Here is an 18,731-nt window from a genome sequence, read left to right on the forward strand (position 1 = left end):
CAAGTGAATCTGTTAAGGGTAAACTCTACTTGGTTCATCACCTATTAATCTGATAGCATAATTAACTAGGAAGGAAATCCCCAACCGGCTTCCTTAGTATTTTCTACTCATGGGCTATTCCCCAGGGTACACCTAGCACACAGTGCTGGGCCCACAGCAATCCAGGGCATAATTGATTATCTGAAAGAAACAGATGTTTCAAAAGTAAGTGAAACCATATTTTTAGCATGTATTTAGGAATCAGCCAGATGTCAAAGGAGGGCCTGATTTTCACAGGTTTCCAACTGGATTGCATGACAACTTCCTCAGTTCAGTGGAGGAACAATAGATTCTTGCATGTCACATGCCAAATGTGACCCTTTGTGTAATAATATTCTCTGTCTGTTGTGCAGTAGTGTAAAAAGTTATTTCTAAATCATAGTCAGGATGCTGTTGAGTCTATCCTGCAAAGCCTGCAAAGGCAGTGCTCACTTAAAATAAAGAGTCGTTGGACTGAATGATACATAAGCCCTCAGCTTCTTCCGAAAGCTTTAACTCAGGAAAATGAGAAGAATCTCACTTGCTAGATGCTCAGGGAGAGGCCAAATAAAAGTTGCCCCTTCATGTGAAATGTTCAGTTTTAGAGCCAATTTTATATTATTTCCTCTGTTAAAAACCAGGTATCACTCCAAAATGAAAATTTTTATTGTACTTTACGATTAAAATCTTTGTGGGGTTCCAGCCAAAGCCATCAAAGACCTTCTAAATAAATGGTGTTCCATACTATAGATTTCCCCCACAAAAAGTTAACCTTACTGAGGTTTGTTTTTTTTTTTTTGTTTTGTTTTGTTTTTTGTTTTTTTTTTTTTTTTTTTTTTTTTGGTGTGATTATCTTTGACAGTAGTAATGGAAAATTATTTCCATATTTATCTTTAGGATTAGGAGTTATGGATAGTTTAAGATTTTAATATTTATACAACCTCAGGACTTGGGACCCACTGCAATCTAGGGCCAGTGTGCCAAAGTCCTTCTATATACATGTGTTCTGTGGATTCCAAGAGTCAACCAACCCTTAGCAGACACAAACCCAACCAGACAGGCAAGAAATTGAGGCAGGGGTCGTGACAAAGGGGAGGGATAGTTCTAATGGTGTTTTAAAATTAGAACTCAAACACTAAGTTCTTCCGAGTGCTGGTAAGAGAAACGGTCATGCACAGCTCATCTTCAACAACTGAATGCCTGCTAATTCAATTGCCTAGACTTCCACTCATTAGCCAAGCAGTCTTCCAAATTAAGACATCCGGTCTCCTCCAATTTTCCACTTAAAGCCAGGACATGGGAGAATGGATTTGACCAATCAACTTAGGATAAAATCACGCATGGACAGGGACTTGCTTTGTGTATGGGTTAGTAGGTATGTGACTTACTATGAAAATCTATCATTGCCACATCAAGTTCTTTCCATTCACAATTTCTAGGGAATTATCTCAACAGTCTTGATCTACACTAGAGAGATGGGCCCTATTTTTCAGTGTCTTCCTAAACGGTGAGAATCTACACATTTCCATCTGGGTAACCCTAAGGCAGTCTAATAGTTTATAAGCCGAATGAAACTTAATATTAAAGTGAAGATACCATGCCCTATACCAACTTCAAAATCCACAAAAGGCACACAGGGAAGTCTCAGTTCATATAATTTATTGCAGTTAGCACACAGTTTAAAAATTCACCAACACACCAATAGTACAAAACTAAACAGCATTATAAGTTATTCCCCCTCAGGAAATAAAACATACTATGATTGTCAAAGCTAGATGTCAGTCTAAGATTTAGAACAAAGGAAGAATGTGAAACTAAGAAAAAGGAAAAGCAATCACTCACAATGACCACAAAAAAAAAAAAAAAAAAAAAAAAAAAATCCAAAAGCCCGTTCTTTCACAGACATTGATTGTCTTCTCTAAATTAATAAAGATTATTTTAACATAAACTGTATTAAAAAAAAAAAAACCTAGAAACTCTTCAAGTAACTAAAGATAATGCTCCAAGGCCATTTTCACAGCTTTTTGTTTGTTTGTTTGTTTGCTTTAAATGCCATTACAGCCAAATTAACATACATTTGACCAAATATTTCCAAAACAGTCCAGCAACACACAATGGAGTTTTCCATTCAGTATCTTAAGCACAAAAATAGGCTATGTTTACAGTAGTTAAGGCGATCAAATTTTAAACAAAAGCAATTAAAAAAGAAAAAGGGAAAAACAACAACCGTTTTCCATGCTACTCCCATAGACCTTATTTGTAAGTGCAAGACAGGAAAACAAACAGTGTGCAAAATGCTTCTGCCCTGTACGCTGGCTATCAGAACCACACGTCGGGCTGCAGCCTCTGCTGCCGATACACAGTCTACTAACCCCCTTCCCCACGTCAATCAAGGCGGCTCAGTCCTTTCAGCCTGGGGCGTTTTCAGTCCATAGAATCTTTTCATGAGTTAGGGGGCAGAGGGAAGGAAAGGAAATAGGGGCGAAAAAGAAAAGGGAAGCAAAAAGGAGGGAGAGAGAGAGAGAGAGAATGACCTATGACCTACTGTCAATCTGTGCAGTAGTTATTCTAAAAACACTCGGCTGGGTACAAGTGTACACCTAAACTCTGAGCTGGCATGGGTTCTGTGCAATTACAAGTGTGGTATGAATGCACACTGCACATGCAATTCTTTAAGCCGTTTGTAAACATTTATATGTTCCTTGTAATGTAGCGAAGTATCAATTTGCAGCTTAAGTTTTTATTCAGCTTAACAGTTTCAAACTTAAAGACGTGGGAAAAGTCAATTTAAATTATATAAAATAAAAATAAAAATAAAAACAGTGCATTTATGTTCTTCGTAACACCAGTTTTTTTCCCAAATGGTGCTATTTTTCTAAGGAAATTAAATAATTTTAAACTCACTCGTTAAAGTTATACAATGCAAACAAAGACAAAAAATATATTGAAACTCATGCATTTCTGTAGCATTAATATTTACTTTTCAAGACTCAACTAAGAGCATCAACACAACCTGTCAAGTTCTTTGACACCCCCCCCAGCCCGTGTAATCAATTACAGTATACAAGAACAGTAATTCACATTTTAAACACACAGTTCAACACTGCTGAAGCTGCAATATCCTTTTTCATCTCAAGCAAACCTTCACAGAGACAGTCCCAGTGACCCAGTGTACTGTCAGATTTCTCTCACTGGGGACCATCAGAAAACCAGAAGTTGCCACAGAAAGTTTTAAGTCAACTGCTTGTTTAAAAATAGATAATCCAGCATTTCAGAAAATTTCCATTTGGGTCTAAAAGCATTCAGGTTTCCAACAGCCAGAAAATATTCATGCAATTCGAGACATATAAAGAGGCTAATAAACTGGAGGGGATTTCTACTCTGAAAACAAAACAAAACAGAACAGCGTGGAGCACAAGGAAAGCGCTCAAGACAATGCAGTGTGTACAAAAGTAAGCCATGTGAAAGCGTTTTGTGACAGAACCATTTGTTGAGAAGGTTTTATTGGCTAACTTGGCCTAACCCTCAAAAGAAAGACAGCTCTCTACTTGTGACTTGCTCTAGTTTCTTTTATCAGAATGCTAAATTAGTGAGATTCTCATGCTATTATTCTAAAGTGCAAAAACAAGTTAAGATCCCAACTTTTCAGTTCCAGGAAACAAGACTGCTTTTAGACCGTACCACAACTATATAGAGATCTATGTATATATATGTATATATGTATATATATATATATATAATTTATATATATATATATAAAATTATTTCCAAAGTTCTTGAGAGCTATCTTCTAAGGTCCAGTCTCTGACAGTGGGCAAACTCAGTGCTTCACTTTTGACCGACAAGGAGTTCACCAACTCACAGTGGAACTTGCGGATGTGTCTGTACAGGTCTCCGGACTGCGTGAACCTACGCTCGCACCACTTGCAGGCATGGGGCTTCTCGCGGGTGTGTACCACGGCGTGGCGGCTCAGGTTGTGCGAGTACTGGAAACTCTTGCCGCACTGGGTGCACGTGTAGGGCTTCTCCCCCGAGTGAGTCCTCTCGTGGCGCTTGAGGGTGTACATGCAGGAGAAAGTCTTCCCACACAGGGAGCACGTGGGCACATTGACATCGGCGGCAGGCTTGCTGCGGATGCCATCCTGCTCGCGGAAGTGCGTGCTCAGGTGGATCTGCAGGATGTGGGGGCTGGGGAAGACTTTGTTGCACAGGGGGCACATGAAGATCTGGCCTGCGGGGCTCAGGATATTGGAGACATAGGGAAGCAGACTGTTCTCCATGCCCCCTTCCACCTGGACCCGCTCGCTCTCTGGGGTCATCATCTCATCATCGCTGGCTTTGTCCTCCCGATCCAGCTCCCTTAAGACCGAGTCCTCCCTCAGAGGAGCCAGGTGGGCCGGCTCATACTGTACCCTGTTGTTAGTGCTCACACTCTCTTTCACAGTGCTATGTTCCATGTCATAGTCATTAGTGCCAACATCACTCTCATCACAGGACGCCTCTTTCTCCACCTTCACCTGCACCAGGTTGCTTCTCAGCACGTCCTGTGAAGAGAAATAAGAGCTGTTCAGATTTTCAACTCCTGAAAGGCTGGACTTGACAGACAGGTCCAGCACACAGTCAACATCTGCCGAATCCCTCACGGAGGTGACAGACCTCTGGGACAAAGACTCTGTTGAGCTGCAGGGGCTGGCTACTGTTTTTCCAGCTGCTGTGGCGTGTGGCTCGGCCTCTCCGCCAGCCTGGGGGATGCCTGCTGAGTCTGAGGGCAATCGCATCCACATGTTCCCAGGCTCAGCTGCCAAGTCCCTTTTGCTGGGTAGAATGTTCAATTTGTCATCTTCGCCTTCATCTTCATCACTAGGCAGGTCACCTGCCATGTGGCTGCTGCCGTCTGAGAGGCTCTCGACTTTATCCGAACAACTTGAAGCATCTTCTTCTTTTTTGGTGCTGTCTGCCTCTGTGGTAGCTTTCTCTTTCAGCTTCTTTTTGCAGACTTTGACAATGTCATACATGTGGAGATAACTGGCAGCTGCTAGCACGTCCTCAATGGGCAAGTCTTTGAACTGGAGTTTCCCTTCGTACATGAATTCAAGCAGGAGAGCAAAAGCGGGGGCTGTCACAATGTCGCTGTTCAGATGAACAATGTCTCTTTTGTCCAGCTGGTCCTTGTAAAAGAGGTGGAAATACATGCTGCATGAAGCCAGCACAGCTCGGTGTGCCCGGAACTGGGCATCTCCCACCAGAACAGTGCAGTCACAAAGAAAGCCCTGGTGCCTCTGCTCGCTCAGACACTGCAGCAAATGTCTGCTGTGGTCTGGAAACTCCATACTGTCTTCATAACCTGGGGAAAGAGGAGTTTCTCGTTAGAGCCTGGTCAGGAATTTAGACTCTCGTACTCACTTAAAAAATATCCGCCTTAGTGGTGGAGAGTTACATGTCTCTGAATTTTAAATCAGGCTCACACCCCAAGGACTCCCAAGTCACACGTTCGACCTAAATGCACTCGCCAAGGACTGGCTCACCCTTCAGAACTCCTGGTCATGTTTAAACCTTCCTTTAGCCTATTACTGAGAACAAGAATTCAGACCTCTTCTAGAAATTTAACCAACGACTCACCAAATGACATCCCACAAACCTGCAAGACAGCTTTACCTTCAAAAGGAAAGAACTCATAATATCAGGCAAAGTCCCACACAAATTCTGGAAGAGTCAAGAAAACATGTCCAGCCATTCTTTGTATCACCTTTGATACCGGACTACTTAGAAAGCAGACTGAACACACACACACACACATTTGGCTGAACTGAAGGAAAAAAATGAAACTGCATAATTAGTCCAGAAATCAGCAAACAACTTACTTTTAAAGTCAGAGTGTTACAACAACAAAAGCCCTGTGTATAAGAACAGATGTTGGTGCTGTAAGATTTGCAGGTACTGCACACACAGATCAGACAGAACTGTACCGACAGATGGGAAAGATCATCTTTACTATGAACAAATCCAAACATTTTAAAAATGAATGGGGAGGGGTCTGTTTCTTTGTAGATCCTCTACTTCAACAACATTAGCAACCAGAGAGGCTGTTAACTATGAAAATTTTCATCTAAACTTTGATCTGCTATAGGGCAAAAGAAACTTCATATTAAAATTAATCAAACTTTTGCCATTATAAACCAGGTGCAAAAACTTGTAAGTTAAATATTTAGTAATTTTATGAGCCTGCCTAGAAAAATTTAAAAAAAAAAATTTTTCTGGCTCTGCCTTAGGTATCCAACAGAAAATACTGTTTCAATAATAATAACTTGGTATATTTTTGTTTTCCCAGTACCTTCTATTCTTCCAATTGTGCATCTTTGCCATGTTTTCTGGCAAGGGAGGGTGAAAGAAAGGAAGGCAAGAACCGGTCAAAATTCAACTGTAATAGCTAAAACTCCTTTAAGATCAGTGGAGCACACTTGCCCATCTTGGGACCAAGAGCAGGGCTCCCCATCATCTCTTTCAGCAAGTGCATCTGGATGGATATGAAGTTAATATCCAGAAACGACTCCTCTCCTCTACACTGTGCTGAAACACAGTCAGACTTTCATCCTAACCCCCATACCTTCTGAAAGACACCAACAGAATACACCAAGATTTACAATACAATCACTTTAAGTGCCCCACAGCTAACATCAATCCTAATCCTTGAGAGGGCTAAAAATAAAGATTGGAGGGCAGCTCACAAGGTAGCCATGATCAAATTAGGAGGCTGAGAGGACAGAGAGGGACGAAGAAGGAAGCTTATAAACATCTGATCCAGCTGACTGTGGCCATATGGCAGCTGCTGCCCAGATAAAGAGATTAAGAATAGAGGGGTGCGATTACAGCTGTCTGGCCAATTCAGGCAGCTCACATCTACAAGTTCTAAATTAGTCGCTAACACAAAAACTCCTGCAAATAATTATTGTTATGTTGAAATAAAAGATCTTTTAAATATAGATTTGAAAGAGAAATGAGGAAACTGGTCAAACTATTCTCCTAGGAACAAAAGTTCTCTTTCTTTCTTCCTTCCTTCTTAAAAAACAAAACAAAACAAAACAAAAAAAAAAAAAAAAAAAAAAAAAACCCAACAACAAAACCCCTCCGGTTTCAAAAGCACTACAGCTGTATGCTGCTTTCAGTAATGCTTGCCGAATGGTTTGAAGAATAAAGTTTCACAGTGGAATTAATTACACAACCTAGCTTCTTAACCAGAATAATCTCTGTAAGTTTGAAAGCTGGATTCCAGACAGTTTACTATTTCTGCCCCCCTCAAGCAAAAGGAATCTAAACAACAGTGAACAAAAGACATCTTAATCCACAGTGATCTCCAAAAGCCATATTCCAAAGCCTTTCTTACCATCTGAAAACTTGAAATATTTCTGTGTATTAAAGTTATTTACTTGCTCAAATAGAAGAAATAAAATTGTAAGCCAAGCAAGCCCAAGACTTTCAATTCCAGTAAAACCATCACTTCATGCTCAATTTCACATATTATTCATAAAGTGGATTAGAAAAGTAATGTGATTTTAAAAAAATTAAATAAAACACCCAAACACAAAGATGCTCAACCTAATCTCCTGCTACTCCTACCTTTAGGACACATAAACTTGATTAAGTCCTTCCCTCGGAGTCTTGCTGGCTGCAGGTCTGTTACATCGGTGGAAAAAAGCAGACTAAGAGAGACAGATGCGAAGTGGAGATGATGTTGGAGAGGAATGAGATACCTTCTCCACCACAGATCCGCACACACTAACTCCCTGTCTGTGTGTTAGAATAAAAGGCTGAGGGATGGCAGGCTGTCAGCTGCTCTGACATCATGTTCAGATGGAAATGCTACCTCCAGCTGTGCTCCTTTAATGCCATATGCTACTCCTCTACACTCCTGCCACCAGCTTTTTCTTAGGAGAACTTTTCTCTTCTGTTAGTATAAACAAAATACTTCAAAGTCTTCCTTTTTCCCCCCCAAACTTTCTAACAGAAGAAATTGGAAAAACTCAGCATATGGAGTCCTACTGTATTTATGGAATCGCAACACTTCTGCCTCAAGTTGGTGGACTGGCTTACATATGACAGCACACTCAAGCTCGGTGCTATTCAGGAAACCCACATTCACTTTTATTCAACTCCAACGTCTAGTTTCAAAGGCAGCTTAGGGATATTTTTAAACCAACCCATTTGACATCCCTAGTCCCATTTCAACATTATTACAGCATGTTTTCCCTTCTCCTTCGGAGACAATGGCAGACATCTCCGAAATGCTGGCAGACTTACTAAGAACTATTACTTCAGCGTGCTTGACCTTATTGTTTCACTCTTACCTAAGCAACTTATCTGCAGCTACTTCCCAGGAAAACAGCTCACACTGCCACCGTTAGTGTAAATTTCCATTCTCAGCATCAACAAACTCAAACTGCACTTCTGAAATCCTGGAAAGTATTTCAGCTCAATGAGGCAAATTAATAAATTGACAAAACCTGCTACAGTAACTTAGAGTAGCTGTTTGACCACCCATTTGTCTTCCTGCTCAGAAGTCGTCACTTTTGTCTTGCCCTTGGACTCCTATCACTATGGGGAAAGGGGTTGTGAGCACCAGGAGGGATGGGAAGCCGGGTGTAGACTTTGGGAACTTTTTTGGCTACAGTTTGTGGATCTTTTTTAATGGCTGATGAAATGTTAATGTAACCGGGGCTGGGTCGCTGGGTCGCTGGGTGCACTGCAAAGTGCTGCGACAACTATGACTATGAGACACATCTCCACTGACTCTTGGGAGGCTGGGGAGTAGAAAAAAAGAAGTTGGGGCCTGAGGCACAAATGTCCCAATGCGGGCGACAACCACTTAGGCTCGACTTAGAAAACAGGCAGGGAGCTAGAGAACAAAACCCAACTGTGTCCTGCTCTCGCTCACGAGTCACAAACCTAACTTTCTGTAACTTCGCGGTGAATGACATAATTCTGAACTCGTTCGGGAGGCACTCTGTGCAGATACATTACTTCCCTGACACACACACACACACACCCTCTTTTCCACGGATGCCCTCGCCCTGTTCCACTATATCCGACATTAATCACCCCGTTTACCCAGTGGGGTGGTGGTGGGGGTGAGTGACAGTTTAATGAGTCCCAAGCACCGCAATGGCCCGAAGACATCCACTCCACGGATCAACCGGTTCACCGCTTCCGCGGACCCGCGGAGGTTCTGGGAGGTTTGGGGGTTTGTTTTTCAGAAGAGGGGGCAGGGTGCCCCGGGTGTGTGTGAGGTTCAGGGGTGGGAGAAGAGATGCAAATCTTCGCGTAGTTTGCAGTGCATAAAGCACTCAGGGAAAGAGGAAGGGTGAAAGCACGGGGAAGGAGGTGCAGGGCAGAGAGCCGGTGCAGCAGGAAAGCACCTTCCACAACGGCCGAGAACAGACCCGGGTCGCGGCAACAACAAAAGAAAAGTCGCAAGAAGCGGCGCGGCGACCGCTCCCCCGCCGCCGCGCGCCAGCCCCCGGGGCCTCCCGGCAACCGCAACCCGGGCGCCGCGCCCTCCCCCTCCCCCGGCCCTGCAGCTGCACCGGCCCCGGAGCCGCGGCCGTCCCGGGCGCTGCAGCTGCGGCGGCCCGGCCCCCCTCCCCCGCCCGCCCTCCGCACCGGGAGGCGCCGCCGCAGCTGCACCGAGTCCGCCCCGCGCCGCAGCTGCACCGGCCGGGGAGCGCGGCCAGGCGAGGCGAGGCGAGCCCGCACCGCCCGCCCTCCGCCGCACTAACTAACTCCGCCCGGCGGGAGCCCACGGTCGGCAGCGGGGCAGGGCGGGCGCGGGGACTCACACGGAGCGGCCCGAGTCGCCGCGTCCCCGCCGCGTCCTCCTCCTCCTCCTCTGCCGCCGCCGCCGCTGGACTTGTGGGCGTCCTCCGCCGGCCCCCGCCCGCCCGCCGGCCCCGGCCCGGGCCCCGCGCGCCCCCGCCGCCCCCCGCCCGCGCTGGCAGCCTGAGGCGCGCGGCCGAGCCACAGGGCCCCACTCTTTCAACGGCTCCCCATGGCAGCAGCCCAGCGGCGGCCGCAGCCTGCCAGACGCACAGGCGGGAGCGGGCGGGCGGGCGGGCGAGCGCGGCGCCGGGCCGGGGGGCGGGGCGGGCGGGGCGCGGGCGGGGGGCGGACGACGCACACGCACGCACGCGGCGGCGCGGCCCAGATGTGGCCCCGCCCGGCCGGGCCGCCCCTCGCCGGCCGCTCAGCGATTGAGCGAAAGCGGCGGGCCCCGGTCCCTGGCCCGCCCCTGGCCTCGGTAGCGCCCAGTAGGAGAGCAGTGTTTCGGGAGGGCGGAGAAGCCACGGGACTGACGGGGCAGCTTGACCAATAGGAGTAGCGGTCAGGAGCTGCCGCCTGCGCGCGCCAATCGCAGGCGGCGACTGTTGGGTGGGCGTGGTCTTTTCGGGGAAGGGCGGAGCTCGCGGACCACGGCGGCCGCGGCAGCGGCTGCCTTCTGGGTGACTTGGCCGTGAGAAAGTGAAAGGAGCCCGCAGGCGGCGGCGACAGCTGCGCGGGGAGGGGCCTGCTTTCAGGCTGGAGGCGAGCGAGCTCTGGGGGTGCGGACCTAGCGAGTCCGCGTGCACCACGACGGCCATAAGTATACTTTTACTCGGGGCAGGTGTCCCGGGGAGGCCGAGCGCGCGGGGCCGCAGCTGGCCGGGACCAGCCTGGGGCCGCTGAGTCTGGCCCTCCTGAAGTGCATGCCCGCCCGGGCCGCGTCCTCGGGGACGCGCCGCCTCCGGCCTGCCGTATCGGTCGCCAGGTGCACCGGAGTTGCGAGCTCCTAGCTGCTGTGAGAGGCGCCTTTTCCCGGCGTCCTCAGTTCCAAGTTGCAGCTGCGTTTCTCTTCAGGATCCCCGGGTCCTGTCTGTACTGTGACAAGCAAAGACATTGCCCCGAGACCGATCGTAGACCTTTCCATTGAGATTGCTACTTGTAAACCCTTTAGCCTGTTCCTTAATTGGTTGGTAAGGAGGCACGGCTTTGTAAGGAATAGACAGACTTTATTTTGTGGGGCACCTCTCTCCCTTCAAATAAACTTCCTCCTTACCTGTTCTTTGTGGCTAACCAGCAAGGAAGAAACGTAGAAAATTTCTGCTCTCAAGATAATGGAAGGCAAGAATAACGCACAAGTAAAAAGTTGAGTAACAAGGCGCGCGGGGGGGGGGGGGAGAAAATGATTCAAGACAATAAAACAAAACTGCATAACGAGGAAGTCAACACACTAGTAATTGTCTAAACGAAATGTGTTTACTCTTTGCTTTGTGAACCCTGACTGGCGAAGCCTTGTTGCTAACCAACTCACCAGGAAACCTTGCAGCTGAGCAAAATCTGCTTTCTCTTTCTTCCAGGTCAAACGGGTAAAGACGCTGAAAGTAATTGTGTGGGCAAATCAGACATATTGAATTGCTAATGAACACACACACACACACACACACACACACACACACACATCTCAAATTCCTAAAACTTTTGATATTCTGTTGGAAACAGTAATGGTTTCTATGTTTCCTTAACTCTCTTAAATCATGATGGATGGGGGGAACGGGGGGGGGGGGGAACGGGACGGTGGGGGGGGCGCTCAGGGCAGTCTCTAGATTCAACCCAAATTTCTTACCCCATGCTTCCCAGAAGAAAGACCCATTTTCAATCTGTTACACGCTAGGTGAGTTTACACGTGGTTTTGTTTTGTGTTGTTTGGTTTAGTTTTTTGAGACAGGATCTCTGCATAAATAGTCCTGGCTAATCTGGAACTCCCAATGTAGACTAAACTGGCCTTGAACTCATGGAGATCTGCTTGCCTTTGTGAGTCTTTACCACACCCAGCTACCAGTATTCTAGATGAATGAAACAAAAATAAATAAATAAATAAAAGGAATCTATGTTTCATGGAGAATTCAAGAGAAAAAAAAAGGAAAAAGATGTTTGTATTCATAAAGCCATGTTTCGCCAATTAAAAGCTAACAATAGGGAATTAACAAACCTTGTGATAAGTAGGTGTCAAGTAGCTGCTAATGTCAGAATATCAGATCTTAAATTTGTAAGAAAACTGAGACATTCAGATTGTCTACCAAAACTTAGACTCAGTTTTATGGTATCCAGAATGAAACCACAGCTCTGACAATGGTTTTACACAGTGTACCTGCAAGTGGAGCTAACAGTCCCAGAGACAGACAGAAGACATTGGCAGGTCGAAAGTCATAAATATGGCTTACTTTATTTTGAGTCTGTTTTTCTTGTGAGCCATAACTAGTATCCATTTTGAGAACAGAAAAGTATGTCCAGGAAATACAAATTAAATGAATATTTAAGGAAGCCAGTCTGTCACCTCTTGGTACTATGACAGTCATATCCAAAGTCTCTGGTGCAATTGTTTGTTCTCTCTACCCTTCTCCATTCCCAACTTCATTTAAACTGTACCTTTAGTTCTGGTTGGAAAATCAACACACAGAAACAAACAATAAAGTATGACTGGTATCAGAGGTGCTGTATACAGAAGGGTTACTGTTTGTATTCTCCAGCCATTGGAACCATGGGAGATAAAAAGACTCCAAATAACTCCCCTTAGGTATGGTTCTGGGCAGAGGTCTGCCCACTCCTATACAATAGTTTAAACAAATTAACCATGAAACCAAGAGACTTGACAGAGTTCATTGTTGCTTTAAAGCTAATAACTACCCTCAATGCCCACCTCACACCGTGAAAACAAATTTGAAGAAAAATACCAACACTAACTTAATGGAGAAAATACTCCATTGCTTTCTCTCTGAAGGAGTGCTGTTGCTGCACAGTTTGGATCCACACAAACTCTTCTGGGAGTCCTGAAGTTTAAAAGTAAAATGATACAGGGGATTTCTTGCTAGAGAACAAGTTTTCCATTTCCATAACATATGAGTCAAAAACAATTTTAAGAGACTAAATGTTGATTTGATGAACAGCTCCATAAAACAGGTGACCGGTGAACCACAAGTCAGAAAAACCATTGCTGATTTTATTACAGGTAACAAAATCATGATGAAAGTAAATTTTAAATATTGGGTTTACAAACCTACCAATTTCATGAATAGTTGAAACTCTTACTAAAAAAGTAGAATTAGAAGCAAACAATAAAACAATTAGATAACTTAAGCTGTGCGGTTTATAACAATTATAAGTATCAAAGTGTGACTAGAATTTAATCTGATTAATTACTTTTAGCTAAGAGCTTCCTATATTGCCTAGGCTGCATTAAAAGTTATAGAATCAAGTAACCTACCTGCTACCATGTTTGGTTCTGAGTTTTAATCTATAGATCTGCAGAGAAAAAGCACACTAAAGAAAATTGTTCAAGCTTCTACTAAACGCACTACCTTCCATACACTTTGTGGATGGGATCCTACTCACTCTCTGTTTCTATTTGAGACAGCACAATAGACTGCTTGAAATCTGTAATCCTCCTGCCTCAGCTTCCCAGCATCCCACAGCCCCCTCCATGGCTCCAAGAAAAGAGCAAGTTGAAATGGTCTGAAGGAAGGAATAGGCACAGGAACATAGCTGCAACCGTCATTTAAAAAGTAAACGACTGGAACTCACACCACAATGGTAAACAAGGAGTGTATTCCCTAAAGGCCTGTCTGTCTCTCTCTGTGTGTGTGTGTGTGTGTGTGTGTGTGTGTGTGTGTGTGTGAGAGAGAGAGAGAGAGAGAGAGAGAGAGACAGAGAGAGAGAGAGACAGAGACAGAGAGAGAGAGAGAGGGAGGGAGAGAGAGAGAGAATATACATACATTTGGGGGCCACTGGAATCACTCAACAGGTAAAAGTATTGTCTTGAGAACCCACCTTTTTAAAAAGCCTGATCTGTTGATCCCCATCCGTGCATAGGATGGGGGACACCTATAACTCTAGACCTCCTGAAGGTTGGCTAGTCTGGAGTAAGCTGTCTGGCAGCAATAGCAAGATTTTCCCTCAACAATGTGGGAAGTGGGAACACACTTCTGAAAGCTGTCCTCTAAGTTTCACACTAAACACACTCACCTTGCATGTACACACAAACAAAGTAATAGTTCTTTTTAAAGGCAGGGTCTCACTATGTAGCCCTTACTAGGCTGGTCATGAACTCACGGAAAACACCTACCTCTGCCTCCCAACAGCTGGTATTAAAGGCTACACTACCATATTCTGCCAACAATTTTTTTTTAAAAACTTAAATAAATTTGGACACATTTATGGTTTTGCCGAGCACATTATCTATCAAGTCATTTCCCAGGCTATAGATTGTGTGGTATAGGAACCTATACATTAAATCTCTGAACTACGATTGCCCAGCATTGGAGGTAATTAAATTAGATTGTCAGCCCCAAAGCCAGAACCGGTGTTAGAAACTTTTGAGGAAGGGCCCTTACACGGTGCGGGGGCAGTGGGGTCACCCCTGTGCTGGGAACAGAGTGAGCTACACCAGTAATTCAAAACAGCTGGGGGTAAGAGAAGCAAGCAATGCTTCCCAGAACGGTTTTTCCTGTGTAGCAAGTTCTCTCGGCTGCCTACTGTAAACTGGTGCTTTGATAGTGCCGTGGCTAAAGGAGGCCAGTAGTTCAGGATTGGAACCAGGGCTGTTTACTTCCAAGACTTGAGGAGGGAGGAAAGCACACGTATTCAGGAGCTTTTCAACCCATAGCCCCATTTCTCAGTTTCTTTTCTCTCTTATAAAATGCATTATGCCATAAGGCATATGGAAGTCTAAGAACACACAGTGCTGCTTTTATTGTCACTCCTGTGCTTGCTTTCTGTGTATCCATCATTTGCTTCATACATAATACTAGGCCGTCCCCCCCACCCGTCGCCAGTTATGCTTGTAATGGAACTCAAGGCCTTGTGTATACGAGACAAGCACAGTACCACCCATCACAGCCCCAACTCCGCCCCAAGCCGGGTAGACAAAAAGCCTGGCTACCATCTCATAATGGGAGTTCAAACAGCAGTTATTGAAATGTCAACCTAATAACCGGGGACAGGTAACACTACCATCCTTGAAGATAACACATAGCCCCCTGAAACCAAATGCTGAAATCTGTCAGTTGTGTTGGAAGGCACATTCATTTAGATCATAAAAAATGCCTTCATTTCTCCTGTGGGTGTTTATTCAATAATTTTACATACATGGCTTTTCCGAATGAGTGAGTTCTAGCAAGAGAGATTATGACATTATTATTCCTCCCTCCCTTGTTCCCTCCCTCCACTCATTCTCACACTCTTTATTGTAAGTCTTCTAAGAGTATGACATTTCTCTAGAATCCCATAAAGTACATAATAAATAAAAGTGATTTGTTTTGCTTTGAAGAAAAAAGTTCTATAGATGTAAATGCTAGTGTTCATGATTGAAATTGGCCATTTCCATTGGGTTGTGTTGAAATACAGGGTGCAAATGAACATAAAAGAAGCCAATGAGGTATTTTCTTCATTTTAGAGAGAAAGCAGCTTGGGGGATTTGGGGATGGGGTGGGGCTTAGACCACATCCTTGATCTACTTCAGGTACTAATCAAAAGACAGAAACAGCATCTGCTCATCTGCTTTCCAAACAGGGAAGGTCTGCTTTATTTCCAGCCTTCTTGGACTTGAACAGGCAGAGAGGAAAAACGATAAAGATATGTTCCAAAGTTAACAGTTGAGCACCTGCTTTGTGTCAGACAAACAAATCCGGACTGGCATTCTCAGGGCTCCTGCAGAGTGACTGCTATGTGCTAGGTGTCAAGGACACCTGGATTAATTAATATATTGATGTCTGATTATTTTTAAAAACATTATTTTAAAAAAGACTTTTAATTAAAATTCTTGATGATAAAGAAATTCTAAACATTTACCACAGAAGTCTTGTTACATACCAAATTCAAACTAGTCTATGTAATAAGAGCAGACAGAAGGTCTCACTCCAGAATTTACTTTGCCCTTAGCGATCACATGCAATTCAGGAAGTTACTTCCTTTACAAAGAACTAGCATTTATGCTTAAGACTAAAATGATTATTTTTAAAGTACCCATTTTACAATGCAAATGTGTATCTAAATTAAACTCTGTAAAAAAAAAATAAGCATCTTAAATTGAATCTACAGTAATGACTTTATGGGAGACAATAGGGAAAGTGGTTCTTCAGTATGAACTCAGAGCAAACAGATTTTAAATCCCTCTTTGGGGACTTTTTCGGTCTCTGCAAGTTAATGTCTGGCACAGCTTGTACTGAGAACCCATTGCTCAGAAAGTTACTTTGTAGCACTGAGACAATTCACCCAGATCCGATCCAAAAGGAAACATTGGGTAAAAAAAAAAAAAAACAAAAAAAACAAAAAACAAGCAATCTTTTGGTGGCTGCCTGTACTCACAACATGCAGCAGACAAAGGCAAGAGACCCAAAGAAAGTACAAGGCTAGCAAAGTCTACATAGTGAATTCCAGGCTAGCCAGGACTAAACAGAGCCGGTCTCAAACAACTACAACAAAACAAATCTAATAGTCAATCTACAATGTCGAACCGTACCTTAGCACTTGGGATAAGGGACAGTTGCAGAGACAGCAGCTCCCTAAGACACTGGGAACAACATACTCACACTAGGACTTTTTAGACAAAGACAAATGCAGGCTGAGATGAGCAGTATAAGAGGGGGAAGAAGAACAGGACGATAGCAACTATAAAGTCACTGAAGAAATGGAGGGAAGGCAAGGCCACAGGGGGAAATGAATGGTGGTCCATGAATGGGGAAGGAGCGTGGAGAAGCAGTGACCAGAGCAGCATAAATAAAAACAGCCACCAACACTCCGTACTGGGCTCTGCTGCTGTTTTTTTTCTGAACCTTTGTCTTGTTAGCCGATGTGATGTGTGCATTCCTCACTCTCTGGACTTGCTCATTTGTTAGGCTGATTTCTCTGATGAGACCAGTTTAGTGCAATCCAGATTTTCTTAAGATAGGCTTAAGAGTTTTCCTACCACACTAAAGTGACAGTGAAGTTACTTTACTTTGACTTTACTTTAGGACTTTATTGCCTTTTCAATGTATAATGTGAACGCTTGTTACCATAACTAATTGTGTTTTAGAATAAATGTATTTATTCAATAGTTACTGAACCCCTATGATCCCTGGACCCAGGGATGTGGATGTAATTGGCAATTTCTGAGCAAAAGACAGAAGCAGTGTCCACCCATCTGCTTTCCAAACAGGGAAGAAAGGCTCTCTCTGGTCTGCTTTATTTCTTTCCATCCTTCATGAACTTGAACAGGCAGAGAGGAAAAAAGATAAAGATGTGTTCCAAAGTTATCAATTGAGCACTTGCAATGAATTCATCAGAGAAACAGATATGGACCGACAGCCTTGGGTGCTGTAGAATTTCTGCCCTGGGCTAGGCAGAACAGTTGACCCAGGGGCTCCTACCAGGTGTAGTAGTTAAGACCTCTTACTGTTCTTCCAGAAGATTGTTAACTCTAGCTCCACAGCCTCTCCTCTTCCCCCATGAGGTCTTCTATACTCAACCAGCACACAACCTCTTCCACATACACACTCATAATTAAAAGATCAAATAAATCTTAATTTTTTTAAATAAAAAAAGAAGGTTAAGCTACTTTAAAAACACAACCCAGGAAAATTTGCACAATCTAGGATACTTTCCTGCTTTTTATCTTCATTTTGTTTTGTTTTCATGCTGGGGCTTGTTCAGGTTAAGGTGTGTTTTATCACAGAACCACACTCCACACCCAGTGGCTTGTTTTCTTCTATATCTCCTTTGTAGGATTCTTCTATGACATGAAGATTTGTGTCCTTAGCATGTAGGATGCTACTTGACACAAAGAAATATTTTTAAAAAGAAGGGATAAAAAGAACAGATGGGAAAAATAAAACTTTTTCATGTATCTGGGGACTTCAGGGAAAAGCAGTTTCACATGGCCAAAGCTACCTTCGAACTGCAGAACTTGATACAGAACTTACTTTGTAGAATAAATGTCCAACTTCTTTTTCTTTCTTCTTTTCCTATCTTCCTTCCTTCCTTCCTTCCTTCCTTCCTTCCTTCCTTCCTTCCTTCCTTCCTTTCTGAGTCTGTATCCAAGTACCCCCTCCTCCTGCAGGCTTCGAAGAGCTAAAATTACAGGCATTTATGACCTCACCCAGTCAATTTGCATTCTTAAAAAAAAAAAAAAACCCCAAACCACCTGAATTCTAGAGGAAGTGGTTGGGAGCAGGAGGAATTGGACAGGGAAGGGGGCTGTGTTTATTCATGTATAAAATTCTAAAATTAACAAAAAAAGGCTTTATGTGTTACTGTGTGTGCACAATATACAGGAGTGTGCATGCCACAGAGCACACGCAGAGGTCAGACAACAGCTTCAGGAAGTGGCTTCTCTCAGTTTTATAAATGTTCTAAAGATTGAACTCATGTTGTCGGGCTGCATAGCAAGCACCTCTACCCATGGAACCGGCTTGATGACCCTCCAGTGTCCTTTCCTGGGTGTACTGCGATCCAACAGAGAAACCTCCCTGTGCATATGGTAGAGATGTGTAGAATCATAGCATCTCTGTCCTATGTTATGGTTCTGAATTCCAGGGGCTCAGGGGACCCAGGCAGGAAGACCGTTTAAACTCAGGTATCCGAGGTCAGCCTAAGCAGACTAGTAAGATTACCAAGGGGCAAACCCTTCATCTTTATAGATGAGTTAGCTCTCA

General features: G+C 44.2%; 1 protein-coding gene across 4 annotated transcripts; it reads right to left on the reverse strand.

Moving 5' to 3' along the window:
• Positions 1-1,687: 1,687 nt before the first annotated feature.
• Positions 1,688-10,133, reverse strand: ZBTB18 (zinc finger and BTB domain containing 18). Of its 4 annotated transcripts, none has more exons than XM_080914710.1 (3): positions 9,849-9,924; positions 8,361-8,468; positions 1,688-5,362 (listed from the first exon to the last, which is right to left on the reverse strand). In XM_080914710.1, the coding sequence occupies exon 3, from the start codon at positions 5,346-5,348 to the stop codon at positions 3,780-3,782; it is 1,569 nt and encodes a 522-aa protein (XP_080770836.1). In that variant the 5' UTR covers positions 5,349-5,362; positions 8,361-8,468; positions 9,849-9,924; the 3' UTR covers positions 1,688-3,779. The 4 variants fall into 4 exon arrangements, with proteins under 4 accessions (XP_080770836.1, XP_080770837.1, XP_080770835.1 ...); XM_080914712.1 differs by lacking the exons at positions 8,361-8,468; positions 9,849-9,924 and adding an exon at positions 7,633-7,866 and having other exon boundaries at positions 4,425-4,562; positions 4,675-5,362; XM_080914711.1 differs by lacking the exon at positions 8,361-8,468 and having other exon boundaries at positions 9,851-10,133.
• Positions 10,134-18,731: the final 8,598 nt, after the last annotated feature.

This window comes from Micromys minutus, assembly GCF_963924665.1.
Source record: "Micromys minutus genome assembly, chromosome: 1".
NCBI lineage: Eukaryota > Metazoa > Chordata > Mammalia > Rodentia > Muridae > Micromys > Micromys minutus.